This window comes from Carettochelys insculpta, chromosome 23 (genome assembly GCF_033958435.1).
Source record: "Carettochelys insculpta isolate YL-2023 chromosome 23, ASM3395843v1, whole genome shotgun sequence".
NCBI lineage: Eukaryota > Metazoa > Chordata > Testudines > Carettochelyidae > Carettochelys > Carettochelys insculpta.
Window position 1 is genome coordinate 16649986 of NC_134159.1, and position 22446 is coordinate 16672431.

The 22446-nt window shown below is 39.3% G+C and overlaps 1 protein-coding gene across 6 annotated transcripts in view; it reads right to left on the minus strand.

Moving 5' to 3' along the window:
- Positions 1 to 22446, minus strand: part of LOC142001066 (cyclin-dependent kinase 11B) — a 46651-nt gene that overhangs the window by 8977 nt on the left and 15228 nt on the right. For 4 of the 6 annotated variants that reach the window (XM_074975944.1, XM_074975943.1, XM_074975942.1 and 1 more), the window contains 13 exons: positions 21392 to 21490; positions 21133 to 21273; positions 19405 to 19470; positions 18420 to 18595; positions 16565 to 16655; positions 12279 to 12400; positions 11805 to 11910; positions 10042 to 10163; positions 7151 to 7258; positions 5969 to 6085; positions 5528 to 5676; positions 3781 to 3970; positions 582 to 2880 (listed from right to left, as the gene is read on the minus strand). In XM_074975944.1, the coding sequence (XP_074832045.1) occupies positions 2788 to 2880; positions 3781 to 3970; positions 5528 to 5676; positions 5969 to 6085; positions 7151 to 7258; positions 10042 to 10163; positions 11805 to 11910; positions 12279 to 12400; positions 16565 to 16655; positions 18420 to 18595; positions 19405 to 19470; positions 21133 to 21273; positions 21392 to 21490 (1580 nt within the window). In that variant the 3' untranslated portion in view covers positions 582 to 2787. The remainder of the gene's footprint in view (positions 1 to 581; positions 2881 to 3780; positions 3971 to 5527; positions 5677 to 5968; positions 6086 to 7150; positions 7259 to 10041; positions 10164 to 11804; positions 11911 to 12278; positions 12401 to 16564; positions 16656 to 18419; positions 18596 to 19404; positions 19471 to 21132; positions 21274 to 21391; positions 21491 to 22446) is intronic. The other 2 variants (XM_074975945.1, XM_074975946.1) reach the window with 2 other exon arrangements.

Genomic DNA, 22446 nt, shown 5'->3' on the forward strand with positions numbered 1-22446 from the left:
TAGATTTCTGGTCATTGACAGAGTTTTCCTAGAAAAACAGGATAAATAAAACACGCATTTCTAAACACAGAAACAAAATATTTTTAGAAATATTTCAGGCCTTCTTCAAAGAGCAAACCAGGGCCAATCCAATTTTCCCCACTTTGGACAGTGCAGGAAAATCAGATTTTTAAAAATCTTTTATTCCCATTCCTATCACCCAACTCTGATACTGAAAATACTTCACCAAGGTGGAAGTGTATTTTCATGGTAAGAAATGCAGCTAAATTTCATTTCTGCCATGATGACATTTGATTACTTTATCCTTAAAGCAAATTTAGTTAACTTTGCAAAATGGTACAGGCATTACAAAAGTCCTGCGACTTCCTCTCATGCTCACAGAGTACAATTTGCACATTGGCCTGTGTTGAAAGCTTATGGAAACACACCACCAGACTGAACTCGAATGTATGAAAAGAGTGGTTTCAAATCAATTAATCAACGTAGTGCCAATCCTGAACAAACTGTCTTCAATGTATTTTCTCACCATATTTCCGTTTTACAGAGCTTAAGTAAAATTAAAAAAAAAACAACTTACCCACCTATTTTAAAGGCTCAACTTTTAATATGGAAAACACTTGGCCAGTCATACCCAAGATGCATATACAAGGCCTATAAAAATTGAAATATCAAAGTCACTGCTGGGAAAACATGATTAGCATTTCACTATTACTTTAATCAATTTTTTCATTTTACAAGATTATTTAATACAAATAGTCTTAGAACTTGATTTTATAAAAAAAAGTTGATTTAGCTACCTTCTGAGGGTACAGGAATATAAAATAAAATATTTTGTATGGATAAGTCAAACTGGTATGATACACAGAGGTAGCTGTGTTAGTCTGTATTTTCACATTTGTCTGGCCCTGTCAATCTGTTTTTTTTACTACTCCTGGTGGGTAATTAAGGATGATCCATAGTAAACACTCCATATGGAAAAACAGATATCTGATTAAAAGATTGAGTGATTTCTGTACTTGTTACATTGAGACAAAATAGACCAATTGGAATGCAATTCCATGGAGACAAGTAGCAATATTCTTCTCCACTGGGGCATCTGGTTTTTCAAAACCAGACCAAATTCTTCTCCTTAATCCAGTTTTAAGTTTGTTTTACTAAAAAAATCTTTCACTTGCATAAATAATCCTCTCTCTGGGAATCAGACTTTTCCATGTGCATTGTCCATTGATGGCCACAAAACTACTGTTGCCAAGAGAACAATAAAAAAAGTTATGCTAGGCAAAGTTTACAGTGGAGATTGACACGCAAAATATAAAGTCACATTTTTAATCTTGTATCAGCTATTGTGCAGATCACTGCAAAATGTTCTCCTGCACTGCAGCCTCAGAAATGTAGTACAGAGTCTGCTTTTGCTTACATTATTAACTGCCGCATACCCCCAACACAGTGCGATCTTGCCAAAAATCTAGCACAATTCCGAAGCAGACAGGTAACATGATTAAAAATGTCCATCTCTCCCGACCTCCCCTTCCCATCCCCATTCACTACAAATTAGAAAATTAGGCCGAAGAGAAAATATTTCATACAATTTACAAGCTTCTATTTTCATCCAAGATTATACTTTAAAATTTATGAAAATCTATATATACACAAATCCTGTGTCTAAGGCTCTGATCCAGCCAAACACTTAATATGCTTAACTTTAAAGCATATGAATATAGTTGCACTGAAATCAGTGGGACTACCCATATAATTCAAATTCAGCACTTTACTGGAGTGGAGCCGAATTCTAACTGCAAGAATGCCCAACTTTTTACAGCATTCTTTTCTGACATTTCCTCAGCACTGCAAAGAACAATTCAGTTATAAATTAGAAGCTCAAAAAGTACAACACTCAAGGACAACTCCTACAGAAGGCTAGCTGGAGAAGGTGCTGGAAGGTGGCACTGTAAATGCAGTATATCTACCTTTGGAGAAGGGGTGGGGGGAATATTAGCAAGGCTACTCGTAGAAAATACTAAAGATTTAAATCCCCATATTAAATATTTTTGATTTATAAAACAATATTGCAGTTCTTGTTCTGCACCACAGCCTTTGTGAATATATACATACAGCAGGGCAAACAGTGAAGTGGTCAATCCATCCTAAACCACGCGGGGCCATCAGTAAGCATTAAGTGCAGCACAACAGAGCTCTCTCCAAGGCACAGGAGAGAGACCACATAAATGCCTTTAGGGCTGCTTGCTGAGACCCGCAATCGAATTCAAACAGGTAAGAATCTTTACAGAAGAGCTCTTCTATCTATATGGACAACATGCTCCAATTTGTGTAAGAACAAATTTGGTGGAAAGCGAAAAAATCTCTCACTGTTTCCTTTCTAGTGCAACCATCATCCAAGTCTGGTGCAGGTGAAGAAAATGAAATCCTTCACACTGATAAACAATTAAAAATGGATTTTAATTCTACAAATTTACAAGCAAAAAAAAATTAAAAAGTTAAAAAATGAAACAAAAACAAGAACAACAACAAAAAAAACAGTTCCAAGATTGTAGTTCAAGTTTTCCTGTTTTGAATTTTTTAATGATCCTTGGCTTTTCGAATGAATTCATTCCAGTCCTCTGAATGGAATGCAGCAGTTATATTCCACGCCCAGTAAGATGATGGCTGGCTATTTCTGTGTAAAACAGAATCCTCCTGATGTGAAGAACAAACTGGAGCACACTGAAATACATTCATCAACAGCGTGGTCGAAGTCAAAGCTCTGATTTTTTCCCACTCATACTAAGTTTAAAACTTGAGGCTGAAGCCAGGTCCTGCTGCAGAGGCGCCTTGATTTGTGGTAGTCAGGTGAAAACCTGTGTCTTTCAGATCATCATCACCCTGTGAAAATGAACATATAATTCATGCGCTCATAAGAAAAATGAACGTGTCACTGTTCTAACACAAAGTGAACAAAATATTCTTAAGGTACAGAAAATACCATGTTAAACATAATGGCCTTACCATCAAAATCCACATAACTCCACTTAATCAACACTCCAGGGCTCTATTTCCAAAAGGACTTAATTACAATTTCCTATTTTGGACACTAGTTTTGAGCACCTTTAGACCTGAGTATGCAAAAACTATTGTGCCTGCACTATCTCCATTGGTAAATCTGCACATTAGCCAACTGGCCAAACACAGTTTGGGCACATCTGCCACTTGAGATTTTCACACCTTCAAATTATGGACATGGAAACTTCTGTCAACCTGTTCATAGGTGATCAAAAGTAGCCTAAGTGCAATAAATGACATGCACCATTTAATAGATGCTGGAATTGGGAAGGTAGAGAAGATGGGTCTGAATGAAGTGTCTGAAGGGTACAATGAATCATATTGTGCAAAAGACCCTAACGGCTATGGCTTTTCAAATCAAGCTTAGCAGACAAGAACATAAGCAGCCCAGAAAGAGAAAATGGTATGAGCCTCACTTTTCTCTGGCTTTTATGGACTATTTTTACTCTACAAAATACTGGAGGAAACAGAGCAGCTTCCCTCACTGTTCCTTGATGCCTGCAGTCTACCTTCATGAGACTTCAGTCTTCATCCAAGACTAATATATCACACTTGCCACATTCACTTTTTAAGCAGAACTTGCTAAGAAATCTAATGATTTCAAATCCAACAAAGCTGATATGGTCTAGACTATCAGATTTCCCAGCAGCAGACACAAGAAGAGCCAGCGGGAGATTCTGGATTACCTCAAAATATGCTTCCTTTCCAATTTATGAAACTTACCAATTGACTATACCCAAGTCCCCCCTCTGGAGGTCGTGGGCTTGTGCCACGCTTAACTCTTTGTTGTTCACTTTTTGCTGGCCACGTTGGAAACATAGATGGGTCAATAGGAAGAGGAGTCTCTCGGAAATACTCATGCTTCAAACCATCTTCAGCAGTGATTCTTCTGCCTGGGTAGTAAGTCAAGAACCTGAAAATTAAATCAAAGGGATAGAGTGGGATGGAGTATTGAAAAAAGGAAGAGAATGTAGGAAAAATTATCTCACAGGGGAAAAAATATGCAAACACCCTATTTAAAATATTCCCATTTTCTGGCAAAGGTTTATTTTAAAAAGCAGATAAAGACTGGCACTTAAAATCAACTAGTTAAAGTTTTTTTTATGGGTACCAGCATCATCCACACGCAGCACCACTCAAGCTAAACAATCTTTTTGAAGATACATTCCTTATGTTGTAAAGCATGAGACACCTCAGAAAAAGCAGCTGGATGAATCTGTAGTCAGATATAACTTAGAAAGGCTTTAAGGTGGTTTAAGTGTCACAATTGTATATGCTGCTTCACTCTTTAGTGAGGATGACTCGGATTCAATTCTATAATGTGATGTGACCAGTCAATTGGTCAACTATTTCAATCACTTAGCAGAATAAAAGGTATGTCTCCATTGTGCTATAGATGAAGCTCAGTGGAATATGGCCTTGATCCTGCAAACAGCCAGAAAGACAGAGCATCTGCGAGAGAGAGATTAGTCCCCCTGACTCCAATAATATGTGTAATGTTGAGCTTGTGGCAAGACCAGGGCTTACATACATGCATCTTGCACTAATGATCTCTTCTAAGAGATATCCACATTTTAACCAAAGTAATTAAAAGTTAAAACACTGCACTGACAACCATCTTTACTTGGACAAACTTTGCCTAGTCTCTTGGCAGGTTACTTAAGGTATTCAAAGTAATACCGTTACATTCATCCCAAAGAGAGAAACATATGCAACAAATAATTGACATGTTTAGTGGCTAAATGAGAGGACTGGACATCCTCATTTACAAAGGCTGGACATAAATTTTCCCTAGAATCTGAAATCTGAACCTGTCCTTTCCAGGTATGAAATCTAGGAGAACCTTTTTGGGGGAGAACTCTCAAACCATTGCCAGCATCCTTAAAAAAAGGCGGGGGGAGAGTTGGGCAGCCCAGAGGGAGGATCTGGGGTCTGCAGACAGAAGTAACTCTGAAGATGACCAGAACAGCTGATTAACAGAACTGAAAAAATACAGCTATTTTTTTCCCTTGCTTATCATTTTCCTCCAAGATCTGTTTCCTCTCCCTTTTTCACCCCTCCCTATCATTTAATTGTAATATTATGACTTCTCTGTTGGTATCAATAGTCATCAAAAGCTGCAAGATGGAAAACTCACAGGATACAACAACTAACTGCAATAGGAATGATCTACAATACTACAGGGAAAACTCAAACATTATATTTTAGGACTATACTAGCAAAGGTGAGGACAGGTGTTACAGGTCAGGATTCAGATTCACTAGGCATAGCTATGTGAGATCGCAGAATAGAATTAGGGAGTGTGATAATTCAAGACTTAAGATGGTAAGACTTAAGTCTCATCGTCCTGAAAAATTAAATTAACCAAAACCAAAACCATGTATTGATGCAAGACTGTAGAAATTCTCCATAAATTACCAGGCTGTAATAAATGTGTGTCTTCACTATTCTAATAGAAATTTACACTTACTTGTTCATGAGATCAAAACCTGGATCAGACAGGAGTGCCCCAAACCTCTTGCGTAAGTTGTTATAGGGATACTCTGTGAATGTCATTTTCTTTACAGCAGGAAGCTCATTGTACCCAGGCCAGATTTTCTCACTGGGAGTACCTAGGTCCTACAAATCAAAATGCTATCTCAGAAGATCATACACACCACAGTGCATCTTTCTTTTTCTTTCATCATGTATGATTTGATGAATATGAGGAGAACACAAAATAATAAAATAATCTTCAAGAACACATTGACCACGTGTGTCCGTTGAATAACGAAGGCTCTGTTATCCCCTTTATTGAGGCTGCATATATATTATAGCTAGGAAGGGGTGTTTATTTGCTTGCTATATCATTCTAGAGCAGTGCTGGGCTACCAAAATGATCAGTAATTCCAAGAAGTATGAGAAACTTTACCTTAAAAACTTTGTTAATCTGGTCAATTTCTGATTTTCCTGGAAACAGCGGCTTCTGAGTTAACAGTTCTCCAAATATACAACCTACTGACCACATGTCTATTGCAGTGGAGTATTCCTGAGAGCAGATAAAATGTCCAAATTACAACAGGAATTATTTTACAAGATACATAGTCTGACAGCCAAGTCGATGATCTGACTACTTAGGTCACTGCACTCTAAAATTATCTTACTGCATGTGGACCACACATATTCTCAAGTAAAAGTTTGTATGGGTGATAAAATAGCTTATTATACACACAAACATCACATACTGAAATGTGACACTTACCAAAATGTCACCCCTTTTTCCTCATTCCATGCTGAGAATCATCCTATCACAACTAACAGAGGGACTCCTAGCCACTGCCCTGTCAGATATTAGCATTATATTCTGAATTTGGCCCCTCTGCCCCAAGAAAACAGACTCAGTTTAAGGGTCAAAATCTGATCATGACAATAGAACCTTCCTCCTAAACCAAAGTCGTCTTTTCACCTGTTATAACCTAACCTATTGCATTGTTCCGGATTAATAAGATAGGATGAGTGTCCTGGATCCAGACCAAAGGTTCTCACTGACTCCTACACTACCTGCCTTTCTGATTCTTGCAGTAGTTTTACTTCTGTTAACTGGACCACCAGATAAGAGTTTCATGGAGCCCTCTTCCAAGTCTGCAGTATGGTTCAGCTAAGCAGCTGGACACTGTGATCGAAGTGGTGCCACTGGTTTGTTTTGCCCAGTTGTTGAAGGCAGTACATCAAACTTCCACACGTTGTACAAAAAGGGAGTAAGATTCTTTCTCCCATCCCCATCTCTAAAAATCAAACAGTCCAGTTCTCTAACAGTAAAACTCTGGTTGCTCTCTCCTCTTAGTATTCCAAAGAAGAATACATCTCCACCTGCCTCACTTCAGAAGCACGTAATTCTTTCAATTTATGGGAAACCAAGTAAGATTTTCTCCATTAAATTAGAAATTACAATACTGCCTCAGCTGCAGATTTTTCCATATCTAAATCGAATATGAAAAGTCATCCATGTACACTTTGTATGTCAATTACATAATAAACAAGGAGTGGGGGGGAATCAAACAGCAATAAAGGATAATTGGTATCTTAGATCACAAATGGACAGGAAGAAATGTACCTTGGCGCCAAGTAACAGCTCCGGTGCCCTGTACCATAGTGTCACAACTACAGGTGTATAAGGCTTCAGAGGTGACCCATACTCTCGGGCAAGTCCAAAATCCCCAACCTGAATGAGAATGAGTGTTTTTCATTAATGCTAGCCACTAAAAAAAAACCACACTGTAGAAGCTTGTGTCACCTACAATGCCAACATACATTGTGCAGTCATTTTCCTGAAACCGCACTCCCTTAAAAGTAAAAAGCAGTCCTGTGGCACCTTAGAAACTAACAAATGTACTAGGCCATGAACTTTTGTGGGTAAAACACACTTCATCAAAAAAAAAAATAGTTAAAGTTTGCAAGGAATTAGCAGAATAAACCACTGATTTAAATTGGCCTTGTAAATTCTGCTTGCTTGATCACTCAGCCAAGAAGAGTAATCTATTTTGACTAGTAAGGGAAATATAATTTGTCCCGTCCCCCCCCCGCCCCCATGACTGACCACCACAGCAAAGGCCCAGTAGATTTTTTCCTTAGGCTGATAAATTTTCATGGTGGTGGGGCGGGGAAGAATCAGTAATATTAGATGGTTCTAACTGCAATCACATAACAGCAAAATTTCATATGGTATGAAAAAAGAGATTGGCTCCAGGAAAGAAAACAACATATGCTACACCTACCTTAACAGCCCAAATTTTCTGAACAATAGTAACTTAAAAAATTTGCCTCTGAATTTTTCAGCAGTGAAACTCAGGAAGACTGATCTTATTTGTTACATACCTTTCCAGCATTTTTTCAAAATAAATTGTAAGTTTATAATCTGTCCCCAAGTATGAACACACACTTAAGTGTTGTCTCCTTCAGCAGAAAGAAAAACAGAACTACAGTTTAGCACTATTCAAGAATTTTTCAATTAATGTATGTCTCACAATATGCCTGGGAAGTAAAGTGTTATCTCCATTTTACAGATGGAGAGGCTGAGGCACAGAAGCTAAGCTTATTTAAGATCACACATATGATCTATGGTAGAGCTAGGAAAAAAGGGCAGTTTCTTTACCTAATGGAAAATTTTTACTCTATTTTGCAACAGTAGGTTTTCACAGAATCACAGGGCTGGAAACGACCTCAGGAGGTCATCTAGTCCAGGCCCCTGCTTCAAGCAGAATCAACCCCTACTAAGACATCCCAGCTAAGACCTTGTCATGCTGGGACTTTAAAACCTCGTGGGATGGAGACTCTACCACCTCTCTAGGCAACGCATTCCAATGCTTCACCACCCTCCTGGGGAAGTAGTTTTTCCTAATACCTAACCTACACCTCTCCTCCTTCAACTTCAGACCATTACTCCTTGTTCTGCCATCTGACACCAGAGAACAGTTTCTCACCCTGCTCTTTAGAGCTCCCCTTCAGTAAGTTGAAGGCTGCTATTAAATCACTCTTCAGTCTTCTCTTCCGTAAACTAAACAAGCCCAAATCCCTCAGCCTGTCCTCATAGGTCCTGTGCTCCAGCCCCTTAATCATTGTTGTTACCCTCTGCTGAACCTGCTCCAGCAAATCCACATCCTGTTTATACTGGGGGCCCAAAACTGGACACGATATTCCAGATGTGGCCTCACCAGTGCTGAATAGAGGGGAATAACTACTTGTCTAGATCTGCTCGAAATGCTCCTCCTAAGGCACCCTAGCATGCTGTTAGCCTTTTTGGCTACAAGGGCACATTGCTTACTCATACCCAGCCTTTCATCCACCATAACCCTGAGGTCGCTTTCTGTAGTGCTGCTGCTTAGCCAGTTTGTCCCCAGCCTATAACAATGCTTGGGATTCTTCTGCCCCAGGTGTAAGACTCTACACTTCCTGTTGAACTGCATCAGATTTCTTTTGGCCCAGTCCTCCAATTTATCCAGGTCACTCTGAATTCTCTCTCTACCCTCCAACGTATCTACCTCTCCCCCCAGTTTTGTGTCATCTGCAAACTTGCTGAGGGTGCAATCCAGTCCCTCATCTAGGTCATTAATAAAGATGTTGAATAACACTGGCCCCAGAACTGAGCCTTGCGGCACTCTGCTTGAAACCCAGCGCCATCCAGATATTGAGCCACTGACCACTACCTGTTGGGTCCGACCATCAAGCCAGTTTTCTATCCATTTTATAGTCCAAGGATCCAATCCATATTTCCTTAACTTATGGACAAAAATGTTGTGCGAGACCGTATCAAAAGCTTTGCTGAAGTCAACGTATATCACATCCACTGACTTTCTCTTGTCCCCAGAGCCTGTTACCTCATCACAGAAGCTAATCAGATTGGTCAGGCAGGACTTAACCCTGTTGAATTCATGTTGGCTACTTTTGATCACTTTCCCCTCTTCCAAGTGCTCCAAAATGGATTCCTTGAGGATTCCCTCCATTATTTTCCCAGGGATTGACGTAAGGCTGACCAGTCTATAGTTCCCTGGATTGCCCTTCTTTCCTTTTTTATAGATGGGCACTACGTTTGCCTTTTTTCCAGTCATCCGGTATCTCCCCCAATCTCCAAGAGTCTTCAAAGATAATGGTCAAAGGTTCAGCAATGACCTCTGCCAATTCCCTCAGTACCCTGGGGTGCATTAAATCCAGATCCATGGATTTGTGTATATCTAGTTTTTATAGATAGCTCAGAACTTGTTCCTTCCTCACATATGGCTGTCCTCCATCTTCCCATACTGCATTGTCTAGGACTGTCATGTGGAAGTTGACTTTGTCCATGAAGACTGAGGCAAAAAAAGCACTGAGTACTTCAGCTTTTTCTACAACATCTGTCATGCTACAGCTGCAAGAATGAAAATGCAACATACTATCCAGCTATTAACAGTTACCATGCAATAAGGGTCTTAAGAATAAGGCCTTAAAGAAATTGAAATCTTGCATCCTTACTTTTAAAATGCCTGCATGACTAAGGAGCAGGTTGGAGGTCTTTAAATCCCGATGAAGTATCCAATTGTCATGAAGGTGCTTGACTCCACGCAATAACTGAATCATCAAAGTTTTTACTTCACCTGGAAGGATAAAAGAATGAACCTTGTGAGTTCAGTTGAACAATGAAATTTGCTAGTATAATGGTTTTTGAAATAGTTAAACCAAGAGCATAGAACAAAATATACATAACCCAAATAAGTACTAATTCTGCAATTAATTATTTAAAAAAAACAAAACACAAGAAAGAAAACAGTTTACAGGATTAAGCAGAAAAAAAGCAGGCTCCTTTTATCAATATGGATCAAATCGTAACCCCACTGAAGTCAATTCAAAACTCTCAACGACAGAAAAGGCACTAGGATTTGGCCACAGAATTTTAGCACAAGACAATGAACGAAATGTCTTCAATAAAGTGTTTTCAACACAACCCACAGAACAGGCATTTCTCACACTGTCTAGGTGACTGCCAAACAAATCAGATAATGCTAACAAATGGAATTGCTTTGAAAGGGTACACAGCAATTCTTCCAGGGGCAATTCTTCCTAGGTGCCACAGGACTTGTTGTTCTCATACTGCAGCACTTTCAGATGGGAGGAAGAGAGTGCAGTTCTGGGTACAAGTAGTTAAATCTCCAAATATTTCATTTTTCAAGGACTAATCTTTTTGTATAAAGACAAGAGAGTGAAGTCACCTTTGTTTCCAGCTTTGCTAGGACATCTTGGAGTGAAATTAATAACTAAATCAAGTAAATCTGCCACCCTAATAAATCAATCAATGAAAACTCCCCACTAATGTATATATTTGCTTCATTATCATTCATTGTTATGTGTACAGTAGCACCCACAGGCCCTGACCATCATCAAGGCCACATCAAGCTAAGGGCTGCATATATACACATAGGGCTGCGTGGATACATAGAGTGGAATTTTCAAAGGAGCCTAACCTAGTTGGCTACCCAGATCCCATTGAGACTGAATGGGAATTGGGTATCACACTACTCAGAGACTCTTTGCAAGCCCAAACCATGGATTCTTGGAAGATGCTCATATATTACAGTAATTGTTACTGGTCTAATATGCTAAACAGCGGTTAGACAGATAGGTAGGAAAAAAAAAAAAAAGAGCTTTCAGTAATAGTTCCATCTTAATGATACAGTCTGCTGCACACTAAGGCAAAAATGTTACAGCACAACTTAGGCTACATCTACATTGCAGCGGTCTTTTGAAAGAAGTTCTTCCAGAAGATCTCACCATAAAAAGCTTCTTACAGAAGAGCATGTCCACACACAAAAAAGTAGGCCAAAAAAATTGATCTGCTCTTTTGATTGAGAGCATCCACACAGCCCCTGATCTTTCAAAAAAATGGGCCACGGATCGAAAAATCTGGCACCAGAGAGGACTGTTCTTTCAAAAAAAAAAAAAAAGGGCTCCCTGGGGCATTTACACATTCTTTTTCTGAAAGACTCTTTTGGAAAAAGGTGCTACTCCTCATCTGGGACAGAAAGAGGGCCGCCGAAAAAAGTGCTGCATTCTTTCAATTTGAGATCGAAAGAGTGCACTTTGCATATAGACACTCTGCAGGTTCTTTCAGAAAAGGTCCATTTTTTTTAAAGGAATTGCCAGTGTAGATGCAGCCTTAGAGACATACTATATTTTGACGCTCTAGTAATTCACATGACTTTATAGCTTGGAAAGTTAAAGGAAGCTAGGAAATACAGTACCGGGTAAAAATGGCTGCTTCATGGTTTCCATCAGACTCTTGAGGTCATGTTCTACATAATTCATTACGATATAGATTTTATCCATATTACTGCCCACAACAATTTCCTAAAAACAAATCCAGCATATTATAAAGGAAATCAAGCAATATTTAAAAGGGATTAAGGAATGTATTAGCAGGTGAAAAAAAAAGGGGACAGAAAATTGATACAATTCACAGGATAGGTATGACAAGTGTTCCAGACAAGTTCAGTTTTTTTTATAAGATTTAAGAAGATTTTACAGACAAAATTAGCTATTGGCTATTATACAAGGTACACAACTGCACACTGGAAAAAACAAGCCCTAACGAGCAAAGAATGGAAGCCTACAGCCCTCCCCTTAAATTAGATCATTATAGGACATTTTAACAAACAGAGTGGAGTAACACTTCAAGAAGAAAATTAATGTTGATATCCAAATATTGATGGTCTTACTCTAACAGTGACTATATTTGGATGCTGTGCTTTCAGGATGGTGTTTATTTCTCTTAGAGAGGTAATGGGGAAGCCTTCTTTTTCCTTTTCCATCTTCAGTCGCTTCAGGGCCACAATTTCATCTACAAGGAAAACAGCATCTTAAATACAGAACCAAAATGAAATGTCTTACCTAAGATACCTCAAGACAGCACTTCTTACAGAACAGTTTAATATTCTGTTTCAATGGAAGTCATTATCCAGACATCAGATTAGATTGTGTGTTAAAGACTGGACTAGACTGAGGTCATAGATACTTGCTGAATACATGGATAAGAATAAAACACAAGCTGTTTTGTCTCTCATTTTCTTGGATTGCTGATTATACGTCTTATTACAGTCTAATAAAACATAAATCTAAAGAGAACAAAGAAAACCCTACCACGGCACTACATGATTTGCCCCTCACACAAACTCTATCTTATCTTCCCAACAGTTGCTGGAAGGAAGGAAACACATCTTGGGTTAAATTTGCCCACATGAAGGCCAGCACCACTTACAGCCTCCAAACAGCTATATGAATTATTTGCACTGTGCTATCTCTTATGGCTTCAAATCAAGGGCCAGGATCCCATTGTGTTAAGCACTGTGACACCCCTACCAAAAGGGCAGTCCCTGTCCCAAAGAGCTCACAGTGTAAAACAGGATTTAGGTGATGAATAGGCCTTTTACTAGCTCCCACAGAGGAGAATTCTGCCCCTTATGAATTAATTCTGTAAAGCAAGAATATAAAATTCACTATTAAAATGTAAATCATTACATATTAAAATGTCCCTATTTATTACAGATATGTAAATTACCACAATCAAAAATAGTGATGTTGACTTGCAGAGACTCAGAAGTGAATGAATACAGAAAGTGAAGCAATCAATGGCACTTCTCGTTCAGTAAACCATTTCAAAGAGTAAAGTTAATGTCAGCCTCAAAGGAAGGTCACACGTCACATCAGCTAAAGCAGGAAGTGGCCACTGCAGCTATATAATACAAGGAATGAATTTAAAGAAAGCAATACTCTCCAGTCCGAGGCTTCCTTTTCACAAAGGATTTTAAAACACCTTAAAAAAATGAATTCTCACTGTTTCCCTGTTAAGGATAATCCCAAACTGGTAGATAGAGGAACTGAAAGTTAGATTACAACAAGCCAGTGGAAGAACTGGGTATAACCATAAATCTAGTCCCCAAATCTTCTGATCTAAATATTGGAACACACCTCCCTTTAACAAACCACTCTTGTTTTGCTTGACACAATACAGTAAACTCTTTCATATCCAGCAGCCTGGGACCAGAATGTTGCCAGAAAGTCAAATATTCTGGTTAATAGAAAGGTATACGTAGCAATGCAGAACACCAAAGAAAAACAAGATTAAATATTAAGAAACAAAGAAAAATGTATGCAGAGTACTTTATTTACCAACAACAGTAGTACTGTACACTGTAATCTTACATTGCCTTTGCTGTATTTATTTGTTTTTACTTTCACTATACTGTAATTCTGGAAAACATAAGTAAAATTTACTTATGGTTAAAATGCTGGTTATTTGAGAGTTCCAGGTGATAGAAGCCAGATATGAAAGTTTACAGTAAAATGAGGGTTTTTTCCCCCATCTGTAAGATATATTTCAATATGTATATAAACTTGTAGTGAAAACAGCCATTTTGCAGGCAGTACATTATTTGTAACAGCAGAAGTAGGGGGAATCATATTGGGGATTATAAAAGTTTGCATCTGACTATGTTAGCTGCTGTATTCGATGAAAAGAAAGCATGCAGTATAAACACTACCTATGTTATCAGGATGTTAAATGAGAGCCTTCTTCCAGCTGATAAATTACTTTAGAAAGATGCAAATAAGCTTACATTTGGCTCTTGCACTGCTGGCATCAAATGGGATTACTTTGCAGCAAGACAACTATGACCAGAAGAAAGTTCAAAAACCTGGACTTATGTTGTCAAATATGCAGATGAGTTTATACACAGTGAAAAATGTTTCTCAGACTGTAAACTCTTTAACTACTATTAAAACAACTTTTGTTTCCTTCAAACAAGAAGAAAAGAAGGACTGCAAAGTAAACCATGAAAAGTGAGTCAATTTCTGCAAACACATACAAACCACTTCTTTTATAAAACTATTTAAATAATGTTCCACAGGTACAAAAATATCTAGTGGCATGTGTACATCTAATCAACTGGCAGTTCACCCTCCTATCCTCAAATGAACCTAGTAGCTCAGAAGTAAGAAACCTCTATGGGCTAAAAATCAAACTCTTGTTAATTTCTACATGGCTACACCCAATAGACACGGAATAACTTTAATAGAATCTTATTTCAAATGCACATCACACAAAGGCTACAGTTACACTAGAGAGTTTTGTAGGCAAAATGGGGTCTTGTCAACAAAAGTCACAGAGCATCTACCAACAAAATGCATTTTGTCAACAGAAACTGTCAAAGGGGGAAAAAGATGTGTAGAGGCTCTGGGTGGAGGGAAGGGAAAGAGGGGTCCTTTTGTCAACAGAGCAGATCAGAAGATCAATCTGCTGTTATACGTAGATGTGATCAGACCACAAGTTTTGTTGGAACATATCTTCTGACAGTAAGTTCTGTAGACAGATCGCTGTAGTGTAACTGCTGCCTGAGAAGGAGTCACTCATTAAAGAGAACAATCACTAAAAAATATTTTAAACTGTCTTTTGTCTGATTAGTTGGAGATTGAGAAAACTATTTTCCCTCAGATCGTAACTCTACACTAATTAACACAATCAAATCCAAGAACAGAGTTGGTTAAAGCACACACTTATCCAACTATTCACCCACATTAGTGTATCAGAATGTCTGATACAAGAAAGGATAGACTGGTTTTGTGATTAAAGCTCAGAACTGAAAGCCAAGTAATCCAGATTATATTTCCACTCTACTGTAGACATCCTGTTGGGTTCCTTACACTTATTGTAAAGTGTCTTCACATTTTTAGAATACTTGTAGGTCCTGGGATAGAAGACTCTACAGAAATGCAAAGTCTTATTACATTAAGTTTGCAAAGAATGCTGATATCTAACTTCAAATTTACCTGCCACAAAATACTCAATAGCTATTTTTTCTGTATTGAATGACATCCTCCTCAGAGTTCAGGATGTAGAGACAATCTAACACAAATTCGTAACATTACATCCAACATTTTTTTTTTTTGCTGTATACTGTGTCACCCACTGTACAAACACTATTGTTACATTTAATTCATATTGTTACCATCACCTTGATGTTTATTTAAAGTGTCCACTGTACTAACATGGCACTAATGTCATAGATAACAAGAAGTCCTGTATTGCCTTAAAAACTAACAAATGTATTAGGTCTTGAGCTTTTGGGGAGTAAAACCCACTTCCTCAGTTGGGCTACCCCTTTGAGACTATGTAACATCACGTTTACTATACAGTAGAGTCTCAAACTTCGTGAGGGTTCCGTGTTTAGAACACTCATGAATGCTGATTTTTCACAAATATGGGGGGTGCCCGGTGCCCCGGGGGACGCGGTGGCTGCCAGCGCTCCTGCCATGAACCCCGGGGGAAGCGGCGGCTGACGGCAATCCTGACATGAGCCCTGGTGGAAGCGGTTGCTTGCGAATAACTGAATTCACGAACATTAAATTTGCGAATCGTGAGACTCTACTGTATTGCAGATGGTTAATATTGTTTTGAAGGAAAAAAGCGCTCCAGAAGAATTCCAGCATGCACAGTACAAAACAGGGAGAGCACAGTGATCATGTAGCATGCAAAAGAATACAGAGGTTTGTTTTCCAAAGTGCAGATCCCTAAAACATACAACTTCCTTGTGATTACCAAAGGTGTAGCCCTAAGATGGGCCACTTAAGCAAGTTCTTTTAATATGATTTGTCCTTAATACTTAAAAAGTGTTGTGAAAATATTAAGCCTTGGCCTACACTAGGCAGGAAAGTCAATCGCAGATATGGCAATACCTGCAATCAACTTACCTGGCAGTCCGTCATTGTCCGTCCTGTCCATCGCCGCCCCGCCCCCTGCCCCCGCCACCGAAAAAAGTCTCTCCACAACCATGAGGAGTACAGGAGTCAGCTGCTGATCCCTGAGAGGTCAATTTTGCACGTCTCTACCAGGCATGCAAAATTGAATCCCAGAAGATTGACCTACTCTGAGTAATGTAGACATGACCTTAGAGTCACTTAGTGAAACCAAGATTTTAACACTATTTTAAACAGGCACACTTGTACCTACCAGTTTTTTTGTCTTTTGCCCTGTACACCACACCATATGTTCCCTCTTCGATCCTGTTCAAACACTGAAATTCCTCCACGCTACGACAGCCCTGAGAAAATAAACAGAAATTTAGTTTGCAGGATTTACATTTTTAAGACATACAAAACATTACAAGGAAGACTTGCTATGAATACTCTGTTATCCCAGAAGAATATAAACCTGAACTGCACCCAAGACCATATTTTGTTCCAAAGTATTTTTACCAAGTACTCTACGGAAGTGTCCTTTATGGAACAAGAGCTATGTTTCAAAAAGATTAAAATACTCTCCACCTAATCGCTCCTAAGACCCACTCATTTCTACAGATGCTGAAGAAATGACGATACCAGTCTCAGAAGCAAAAGGCTCAAGCTCAGCACCTTATGCTGATGTGTGTCAGGCAAGCCAACAAATTGCATTTGCATTCCCTAAATATATGATGATCCTAATCATTGACAGAAAAGAGATCCGATCAGCTAAGTCTTGACTGTCTAGTTCAGTGTTTCCCAATAACCAGTTTAGCACTGGGCTCTGAGATCTGCCTGACAGTTTAGAAAGGCAAGCTGGTCCCTGGTATCAAAAAGGTTGAGAAAAACTGGTCTAGATACTTCCCCTTGTAAGAATAAAGGAGGCATAGTATACATGTTAAATATACAACTTACTTCCTATTTTATGTTAGTATAAATGTAAGAGCAAAACAAGCATAATTATATCTATAGAAAATGCTGTTACACAAGTGTATCAGTGTTATGCACCTATGAGAGTTCATATGTTGCTGCACTAGCACACACAAAATTGTGATAGAGCTCTGACCATAAGTTTTATCTAGACCACCGTTCTGTGTCCGGCAGTGGCTAATAAAAGTTGTTTCAGAGAAAGTACCCACCCTCCAAAAAAAACAACCCATGCCCAACAACCATGCTAAGAGCTGTCCAGAGGAGAAGATTTTTCCTGAATCTCAAATCACTTGGAGGTTTTGTTCATGCTTTGAACCAAGAGTTTATATTCCTCACACATTTTTATTCTATATAACACATTTGGATGTTCTCAGTCATAAAAATGCTCAATCTTTTTTGAATACTACCAAACTGTTGCCTTGATGGATCTCTTGCGGGAATGAATTCCACAGGCTAATTTCATGTTGTGAACAAATATTTCTTTTACTCTGTTCCAAATGTATTGTTTTTCACTTTCACTGAACACTCTATTATGTGAAAAAGCAGGAGTGACAAAGCATTATAAGCTTTATGTGGTGAGGACTATATATTTTTTCCTTTATTTGTACAGTACTCTACACTTTGGGGTTCAGATCCATTACAAGTGACCCTTCATGCTATGATAACACAAACAATTATTATTTTGCTCACCTTCTCATTTCCCTGATTATTAATCTCCTCTATCAACTGTTCAATCTCTCCTCAGAGGGACATCTTTCCAATCCAATAAACATTTTTCACTTGTGACCCTTGCCTATACCTGCAGTACCTATTTTCAGATTAGATCAGTTAAATATCACACTACCCCAGTGTATTATGTTCTTACTGAAATTAAACAAAGTTTCAACTTGTTTTCTCACACAATTTTAAAAACATTGTGAGTATTTGATTGATGGAATAAATATACCTGGGCTCACGTGACACCACAAGATAGTTTTGGTTCACCCCAGCACTGTTTATGCACATAATGAATCTGATATTGGGCAAATGCATTGGACAATATGACATATTATTGTTTTGTATCCAAGATGCTCTTGAGAATACATTGATCGCTTTATGTCACTATCCAGGCAAATCCCCTCCACAACACTCTGGAGTACTTGTGAAATGAGCCTCACCTGCAGTGCAGGAAGGTACTTGGGAAGCTCTTGTTTCAGTTCAATAGGTGATGAAGCTGGAGAATCAGGAACGTAATCTCCTTCTGTCATTGCATTGGAATGTGGGGTCCCCTCTCCCGCTTCTTCCTCTTCTCCTTCACTTCCTGCTGAATCTCGATCAAACCTTGACTCTGTAACTTCAAAATTTAGAATCAATCGTGGAAACAGCCACCATTAGGGTGTTTGAATTAGTTTTAGGCAAACTAAAGAGGTAATGAAGTTCTGATAATAAAACATATACCAAAGAGAGTGGCTAACAATCTGAGTGTCATGTTAAGAGATGACAAGACAGGTATTTAAAGAAGTATGCCTTTTTTTCTGAGTTGGAGGCATATTTTGTGAGGCTCAGTTTTAAGTTCCTTGAATATATTTTCAAGGTTAAATATTGCATTTTTAAAACTAAACAAGTACATGAACAGACTGCAAAAAAACAAAACAAAAAACTGATTCAACTTTAATCTGATATATATCACCACTACACTTTTGACAAGAGCATGGGTGCAAATCAAAATCACAGGAAGAACACTAGGTAAGTTCAGATCCAGATCCAAACTCCTCTATTGACTCTTATAATACAGCAACGAAAACCCCTTGGAACAGAACTCTCACTTTGGGGAAGTTCTGATGAAGGATTTCTCTACTCCTGAGCAGATACTCACAAAGTCCAATGGTGTGGTGGAATACAATGCTGATGAAACTCCATTAGCAAGTTGATTTTTAAAAGCTATGGTCATTTCATTCATAAAACACCATTTTCTGCCATATTTCTACCTAGATCTGCAGAAACAACAGTATTTCTTATATAAGTCTACTTTTCATACTCCAGTTCTGGTAGGCTGGAACACTTTGATACCCTTCACATTCTAGACAATGCATTACGATCTGTAGCTCATGAAACAGAAAATTAAAAAAACTGCTACAGCTAAAGCCAACCTTTGCATCTTACCAACTGGAATGTGATTTCCGTTCTCACGCTCTTCTTCTTCGCTCATTTCTTCTTCGCTCACCTCTTCTAAAAAACCGAATGAAGACCAAAAGGAAAAGCTTAGTGTGGCTCTAATTTCATATGTACAGATGCTTAATACAGTGAATTAGCAACGCGAGTGGTATAGAGTAATGCACAGGTTCCCAAACTGTGCAGTGTGGAGGGATGTTTGAGGAAGTGCAGAGGGCCCAGGCAAGCCCCCATAGGGAGGAGTGAGGAAATGCCATCCAGTCCTGCCCTAGCTTCTGGCCCAAGGCCCGACCAAATACCCATCCTTGGCATGGCTCCATACCCAGCCACAGGTCATCTACAGCACTGCTTCTGTTCCAGCACCCAGCCCTCCACTGCAGTTCCATTCTTGGCCCAGGGTCAACACTGGGGTAGGAGCTGGGAGTGGAACCACATGGAACCATGGGCCCCACCACAGCCCAGCTGCAGCTACAATCCCATCCCTTACCCCAACCCTCGCCCTTTGGTGACAGCTTTGCTTCTGGTTCCAGCCTTAGACTCATCCCCAGCTGTGGCACCTGCCTCAGTCCCCATACTCTGTCCACATCCCCACCTCACGGGCCTCATTCCTGGCTTGTGGGGGTGCAGAGGGAGAGAACAGGGTAAGAGGGAGTTGCAACCCTCACACGTTTGGGAACTACTAGAGTAATACTATTTCATATATTTTCCTGGTCCTCCTCCTCTACGATGTATTAGTAACCCCATACTTCTGTTTCGCTTAGTAGCTACAGTTCCTCTGATTGACACACACCTGAATTACAACAGTGAACTTCAAAACAGGGAAACAAGCACTGGTGGCTGCTGTTTTTGGTTATTTTCAATTTTACATTATAAGCTTATAATGTAGCTTTAAAAATAGGTTTTAAGAACCTTAGACGGTTGGTGAAGATACAGAGCATGAAGAAATCTCATGTGTACTTGCTCTTCAAGCCCTAAAATGGAAGTTTTGGAAACAAATATGGAATCAAGTTGAAGTATTACTACCTGTGATTTACAGCCCTGTTGTGAGGACTAACACAGTTAAAATTAATGACACCTGAAACAAATTATTTATAGCCCCATGATTAGTGGCAGTCACAAGTTATGTTGTAGTCACTGGGAGGAAGAAAACTCCTTCAGTGATATCACCTTGGCTTAAAAATTTAGAAATTATTGGTGACAAAATTCAAATCCCTATTTAAAAAAAAAATTTTTTAAATTTGGCATTGCTTTTTCAGATTTCATAGAAAAATAGCCAGTAGTCATGCCCATAACGTTACGCTCAATTTTTGTTTACTATTTCGTGACATACCAACAGTAATTACTAGGTTTTTTAGTTAATTTTTTGTATTATTTCTAATTGTTCTTTGAAAAATGAAAAATCTAACAAAAATTAAACAGAAAAATAATTAGAGATGGCTGAGAGTTGGCTAGTGCAAAATTGTTCCCACGCAACATTTGCTAGCATACAAAATTGTCTGAAAATTACTCCAGTGATGAGGCTTCCACCACCGCTCTTAGAAAGACAAAAATAGCTCCAGAATCGTCCACATTGACAGTAGGTTGATAACTTGCCTGCAGAAGTTATTTTGTGGGTTGCTAGCTATATGTGATCAAGAAGAAAGAGAGGTGGGCCAGGTAAAGTGGTCAGCAGAAAAGTGCTTTGGGGGAGCAACTTTGTAGTTATGTTTTACCACTTACCAGCTGACTGTTCGGACACTTCCTCAGAATTGCTTCCTGTCTCCTCTTCCTCCTCCTCCTCCTCCTCCTCTTCCTCCTCCTCCTCTTCTGATTCTCCACTGCTAGATTCCTCCTCCTCTTCCTCTGAGGCAGAGCCAGATTCTGCCAGAGATAAGCAGAGAACACACAAGTAACTTGGTGTGCTCTCACATGAAGGACCTTCTCCTGAATATGATTATTTCCGAGAGTAAATTCTGTGTATTTGATTGTGTGTAATTACCTCCTGATGAAGACTCTGCTGAGCTAGTTTTTCTCTCACTGTCACTGATGTCTTGCAAATCTGAAAGTAGGTCTCTTTCTTCTGTTTTCTCCTCTTTTACTAAAAGAAAAAAGACGGGTTTCTAAATCAGGGGTCTCCAATGTATTTATGCCCAAGATCACTCTTTACATTTGAAGGGCAGCCCAGGTTCAACCCTGCCTCTTCCCCAAAGCCCTGCCCTCCCCCCTCCACACACACCCAGGAGCTGCGGTGTGGGGACAGGGTGCTGGCTCTGCGCTGCGACAGAGGGGTTCACAGTGTGGGACAGGACTCCAGTCTGAGTCTTGTGTAGGGGTTATCGCCCGTTTTTGGGAGCACAGCCCCCGCAGCGCCTACTGGCCACAGTTTCCAGTTCCTGGCCAATAGAAGTTTGGAGGGGTGGGGTACCTGCAGGCAGAAGCAGTTTGTGGAGAATGCTGCCCCTCCCACAACTGGGGCCACAGGGGTGTGCTGGTCACATCCAGATATGGCACGGGGCCAGACAGCTAGGGAGCTTGCCTTAGCTGTAGCCCCGCTCCGTCACCAGAGTTCGCAAATGACTGGGATCGTCTCCAGAATCAACCAGTTGACTGTGGCTGGTGACCACTGTTCTGAGCATTACTTCAACTTTATCAAGCATTTAAAGCACAAGACTCCTAGATTATTTACTTCTTTAACACCTAGGTCTGCTGCCAAATATTTCAGTCATGTCGACCAGAATGTACCCACTGAGCTATTGAATGTCACTGGTATAGCGTCCCCTACTGTTGATTTCAATAGTACATAATTTTAAGAACGGCAGTGCAGCAGGATAAAGAATGGAACAGTTGAACTGTATTTCAGACTTTTAAAAAAGAAGTATACCAGCTTATCAACCCCCGTTACATGAATGGGGGTGGGTGGGAAGAGATGCACAATTTCGTAATGAATTCTGCAAATAAAACTCTATTAGAACATAGTTCACAAATACAAAAATCAAACCTACTTCTGACTGTTCACAGTAGTTTGGGTACTGGCTACAATTACTTTTCAGATTT